At 50.0% G+C, this 6,068-nt stretch overlaps 1 protein-coding gene across 1 annotated transcript; it reads right to left on the bottom strand.

Annotated features, from left to right (window-relative positions):
- Nucleotides 1-3,341, bottom strand: LOC146398970 (alpha-1,3-mannosyl-glycoprotein 4-beta-N-acetylglucosaminyltransferase-like protein MGAT4E; the record flags this gene model as incomplete). Its single annotated transcript, XM_084979564.1, is given in 5 exon segments — nucleotides 1-248; nucleotides 251-280; nucleotides 283-1,137; nucleotides 2,184-2,340; nucleotides 3,261-3,341. Coding segments are annotated over 5 exon segments (1,371 nt in total), but the record flags the coding sequence as incomplete, so codon positions are not given.
- Nucleotides 3,342-6,068: the final 2,727 nt, after the last annotated feature.

Genomic DNA, 6,068 nt, shown 5'->3' with positions numbered 1-6,068 from the left:
CTACAACTTCTCTTCCTCATACTTGCTGGTCCAGACTTTAATCTGCCTGATCAGGAGCCAGGACTCCTGGGGTGCTAGCACCAGCATCCGGATGCAACTCAACTGCTCTGCGGAGGCTTCTTCATAAGATACTATCTGGTCCAAATGTCCATCTACCAGTGGTCCCAGCAGGGTATAGCAGGCACAGCCTTTGAAATCCTCCAGGGGGTAAAAGCCCAGGTCCACCTGCCCTTGCTCCAGCTGGTACTGCCTTGTTTGTTGGAACCTGTCAGCACCTCGATCGGATGACTTTGTGTGGCCTCTCCAAAATCACTGTCAGGTGGTTGCCTTTCATGGGATTGAAGGTGGAGTTGCACTCCTTGTTCAGCGTGTAAGCATACTGTGGTACATTGTCTGATATGGTCAGCATGTCTGTGATGATGCTGGCAGTGGGGTTGTCTGGTTTACCAAAGACCCTCTTCTTCTTTCCAGGAAAGCAGAAGTCCTCAAGCTCAGAATGTGTTTGGTCGAGGACCAAGGAACTAAAATGGATTGGCATGGGTTGGGCCAAAAGAAGACGGAATTCAGAGAGAAGCAGGTGCATTGGAGTGTCCTTTTGGAAAAGGCGGAAGAGAGAGTTCAGGCGGGGGAGGTCGCTGGTGTGGAAGACTTTCCCGGAGAGGCTCAGGTTGGAGAAGTCCAGGATCACCCAAGGGAGGTTTTTCCAGGCTAATAACACCCAATAGTTGGTTGAGATAAACTTGGAAATGAGAGAAACCTGGTCTTCCAGCAGCAGAAAGTATTCAGAGAAGTTGGTGGCCAAGTTCATGAGGAGGGCCAGATCCCTTTTCTGCTGGTTGTGAAGGCCTTTGCGGGGCAAGGGCGGATGAGCCTCACCCAGATCTTCTGGGAGAGGGGGGCCGCCGAGGTGGCCGTGGACTACGAGCAGCTGCTGGGCCTCAATGTGTCCTCTGAAGAGGTCTGAGATGTTGGCCGCAACCTGGCTGAGCCATTCCAGCTCAGAGTTGGACAGGCAGACCAGCACCACGATACACTCCAGCTCTGGTTCTGAGGAAGCCTGGAACAGAAGTTGCAGGCTGTTCAGCAGACGGGTCCCTTGGGGATGCTGCATTGAGGAGATGCCCACAGTCAGCAGCTCTGGGGAGTGTGGAGGGGAGTGAGAGTTGAGTTGCTCCCAGGCCCCTCTGCCCATGGCTGCCCCCGAGACCAGGACCTGGGCCAAACTCACAGTTCCCTTTTCTGGGAGAGCTCATCTCTGCACAGTAGTCAGGTGGTTTCTTTGATCACTACTTGGAAAGGCTGCTGGGGAGTCCTTGCGGGGACAAGGCTCCCTCTGAGGGGAAAGGCTGTCAGGTACCAAAGGGAAGTTTGCTGGCCTTGATCTCAGCATCATCTCAGTGACTGAGGAGCCACCAGGCCTGGATTGGAGGATCCAGGGCTGGACCCAAGGGTTGTGGCACTCTTGTGCCCATGATTCCTGTGCTCCCTGCCCTGAGCGAGTTTCGCTGAGGGGGCCACACCTGAGGCATATGGACATAGGCTAGGGGTCAAATCAAAGCTAGCACTGTCAGCCTACAACACAGCCACAGCCACAGCAATGCAGGATCCAAGCTGTGTTTGTGATCTACACCACAGCTCATTGCAATGCCGGATCCTTAACCCACTGAGCAAGGCCAGAAATGGACCCTGCATCCTCATGGATCCTAGTTGGGTTCATTAACCACTCGGCCACAATGGGAACTTGGATGAGTGCCTCCTTACCAGCCATTCTGAGCCTCTGGACATTTGTCATTTAAGGGGGTGGCAGCAGGAAGAAAATGCACTTGGGCTTATAACCTGCCCCGCATTCCAGTTCTGCAGGGTGGCCCTGCCTCTGAGCACCCATCTTCCTTGCCAGATCATTTCCCCTCTTCACCCCCTCTTTTTGGCCACCCCTAGGTATACAGAGTTCCCAGGCCAGGGATCAGATCACAGCCATGTGTGTGAGCTTCCTACGCCACAGCTGTAGCAGTGGGAGTCCTTTAAACCACTGGGCCGGGCCGGGGCCCAAACCTGCGTCCTAGTGCTGCAGACACCACCTATCCTGTTGTGCCACAGCTGGAGCTCTGCCCTTCCTCTTTCTTGGCAGAATAGTATCTTGTCTCACCTTCCCCCAGTCTGATCCCTGCCTCCCATGTACTCACTCTTTTCCTGGGGAGGGGCTCCCACCAGGAATCTGTACTCGGCATGTTGGAGTAAAGGGGAGGTTTTCTGCAAGTCCTTGAAGGTCTTCAGAAGGTTCTTGATTTCAGAAATGCTTTGCTTCTCATCTAGCTGCCCCAGTACCACCTTCTTTCCCTCCTGCTCAGAGTAAGATAAGCATCAGCTCTGAGATTTTTCCTTAGATCTCTGGAGTCGGTTGCGGGTCAGATTCCCTTTTGAGGCCATGCCAGGCAAGCCCCAGGATATAGTCAACCACTATCCCCCTCATCATGGGGGCACACAGGGCTTTTCAGAAGCGGTGGTGGGACCCAGAGTCAATGGAGGGGCCCCTCGGGTGTTGTGCAGAATGCTTATGGGAAAGTCCCGGGCTTGTGCAGAGTGAGAAGGGGCCCATGCCTGCCATGGCCCACATCTAACCCCCTTCCATTATCAGGCTGGCAGACATCACCTAACTCGGCGTGGACTGTGCTAGGTTCTGTGGCAGATGTTGAAAGCCAGTTCTGTCCCCAAGGAAGTTACACATGGTACCTCCATTCTAAAGTCCTTTCTTTGGCTCAATTCTGTGCACACATACACACATCTCTGACTCACCTGCCCACATCCACTTAGGCTGTGCTCTGGAGGAAAACCTGGACCCTGGGGCTTGCATGTGACCTGTGCTGGATTGGTGGTCTCCACGTGCAGGGGCTATAATTGGGGCATTTTTGGGGGGTTTCCTGCATGTGATGGATGGGAATTATGATGGCTCTGGCTCTGGAGAGGGATGTGACCTCACCTAGGCAGGCTGCCCATGGGCCAACCCCACCAAACAGCATGGCCTTGGCTGCTCTCTGCACATGGAAAATGCCCCCTTGTCTTCCTCACCTTTATTCAAACCCGACACATATTTCAAGGCTAGTTCACTATTATCTTTTCTCTAACCCTCTCCTGATTCTTCAACAGCATTCCTCTTAGAACTTCCATGGTGACTTTAGACTGTTTGTGTAACTGAAAATATACCCACCCCCCACCCCCAAAGGGTTAGGGTTAGGAGTCCAAGCTCCACCTCTGGAACTCACCATGGATAAACTGTACTTAGGATGCTCTGCATTTTTCTCTTGGAGGAAGCGGCTCAGGAGGATCAAGGACACAGCATCCAAGAAACATTTTTACGGGCAGTGCCGCATGGTGCTGGGGCCCAAGAAGCTCTGTGGAGATGGCAGGCAGTGGGTCCTGGGTCCTCCTGCCCCCTTCCCGCCTCCACCAATGCCACTTCCAGATGACTCCCTGCCCTTTCCCACCCACTTCAATCTCCTTGTACATACATGCAGCAGCCTCCAGAGGGGAGACAAAAGTCCTGGAGTTTGGCTCTGTCCAGCTTCTGCCCTCCTCACCTCTCTTCCAGGCTTCCAGGTGAGACTAGAGAAGTTTCTGTCATTTCTTCACTCTTGGAGCAGAGACCTGACCAGAAGGATGTGTTGCCAGGAAGAGGAAAGCAAGGCTTAGGGATGAACCAACCCTTGCCCAAACTGCAAGCTCAAGCCAGTCCCCACCTGGGTGTAATTGGCCAATAAGTTGGGTCTCATATGTTAGCTCCCCCCCTACATTTGTGGCTGATTCTTCCCAGGATCATGATTGGCAGATTCTGAAGTTTGGGATCAAATCAGAAGGACCAAGGGAAACTAGTTTGTACACAGCTTTCTTCCGTCCTGGAGTGGTGCAGAGGATGGAAAGCTAAAAGTGACTAGAACCTTCTCATCCTGTGAAAGTCTTTACCATGTTTGGAAGACTCCACTGGGGTCTTTGTGTCTCATAGAAAATGTGGCTTAAAGGTTTATCAGAGAGCAGGGATTCCTCTGAAATCAAGGAGAAAAGACCTCAATGCTGCAGGATAGGGGCCCAGTGGGCTCTTCAGAGGTAGCAGCACCTAGACACCCCTCCCAGGAGACCCTGCTTGTCAATCACCGTTCTCTTTGAATGGGGACTGCTCACCACACCAGCCTCATAACAAGCACCTGCTTCTGGATGAGGCAGGGATACAGTTGGAAAGCCAGCTTTCCAGCCTTTTCTCTCAAACCCAGAAGATTGGAAATGAATGATCAGTCTGACTCAAATGGATGAGGAGGGAGTGCCCCCATCCTGCCCTACCCTGCCCAGGCTGCAGTCACCCCAGCTGCTGGCTGTGTCTTGTACTCACCCCAAATGGCTCCTCGAATCTCCAGTTCTTTCCAAGGCCCAGAATGGCTCAAAGGGCCTCTGAAGTTGACTTTTCTTCTCTCTTTTTTTTCCATTACTAAGAATATATTTCATTTCTTTCTCACTCTTCCATCCCCTCACCATGCTTAGCTGAGCATTACATGAACTGTAGTTGTAGCCTTTCACTAAGAAAAGAAGATGACCAGATGATATCCTATCTTGCCTCTTCAGCTTTTGAGATGCAAAAAATAGAATTTAGGATAAGATTTTACATAGGGTTTTTTCCTTTCAGGTTTTTTTTTTTTTTTTTTTTTTTTTGGTCTTTTTAGGGCTGCACCTAAAATTAGGTATGGGGTTGAGTTTCATTTCTTTGCACTGATATGGTGGTTCCCAGGCTAGGGGCCGAATCAGAACTGTAGCTGCTGGTCTACATCCCAGCCACAGCAACACCAGATCTGAGCTGCATCTGTGACCTACACCACACCTGATGGCAACGCCAGGTCCTTAACCCACTGAGCAAGGCCAGGGATCAAACCCACATCCTCATGGATCCTAGTTGGGTTCATTAACTGCTGAGCCACGATGGGAACTCCTGGATTTCCACATTTTTAAAGGCTGCAGAATACTTTATTGTATGTGTTTATACATCACATTTTCTTTCTCTGTACTTCTGCCAATAGACATTTAGATTGTTTCCACATCTGGGCATTCTGAACTCTGGTGCAGTGAACATAGGGGTACAGATATCCTTTTGAGATTCTGACTTCAATTCCTTTGGACACATACATCTTGAAAAGTGGAACTGCTAGATCATAACTTAGTCTTTTTTGTTAAGGCCTGCACTTGTAGTTCATGGAAGTTCCAAGGCTAGGGATCTATTTGGAGCGGCAGCTGCCGGCCTACACCACAGCCAAAGGAACTCAGGATCCAAGCTGTACCTGCAATCTATGCTGCAGCTTTCAGCAACACTGGATCTTAACCCACTGAGTGAGGCCAGGGATTGAACCCAAGTCCTCATGGATGCTAGTCAGGTTCTTAACCTGCAGAGCCACCGGGTCTTTATTTCACTCCTGTTAGTTCTAGTTTTAATTTTTTGAGGAACTTATGTAACGGCTGCACCAATTTATATTCCCACTAAGTGTACAGAGTTTCACTTTCCCCCACATCCTCACCACAAGAAATGAGGTGATATCTCATTGTGGTTTTGGTTTGAATTTCCCTGATGACTGGTGATGTTGAGAATCTTTTCATGTACCTGTTGGCCATATGTATGTCTTCTTTTGAGAAATGTCTTCTTTGATTTTTTTTTTCTTTTTAGGGCCAAACCCATGGTGTTTGGAAATTCCCAGGTTAGGGGTCAAATCTGAGCTGCAGCTGCAGTCCACAGCCACAGCACTGCAAGATCTGAGCTGTGTCTGCAACACAGCTCACAGCAACGCTGGATCCTTAACCCACAGAGCAAGGCCAGATATTGAACCTGCAACCTCATGATTACTAGTTGGGTTTCATTATTGCTGAGCCACAATGGGAACTCCCTTTGTTCATTTTTAACTGTGTTATTTGGTTTTTTGCTATTGAGTTATATGACCTTCATACATATTTTGGATATTAACCCCTTGTCATTTAAATGGTTTGCAAATATCTTCTATTCAGTAGGCTGTCTCTTCATTTTGTTGATGGTTTCCTTTGCT

Source organism: Sus scrofa, chromosome 10 (genome assembly GCF_054392235.1).
Source record: "Sus scrofa isolate SSC_HxYL_T2T_F1_AM1 chromosome 10, Sscrofa_HxYL_maternal_Yorkshire_Landrace_v2.0, whole genome shotgun sequence".
Taxonomy (NCBI): domain Eukaryota; kingdom Metazoa; phylum Chordata; class Mammalia; order Artiodactyla; family Suidae; genus Sus; species Sus scrofa.
The sequence above is the reverse complement of the archived record's forward strand: the minus strand, read 5'-3'. Positions and strand labels throughout refer to the sequence as shown.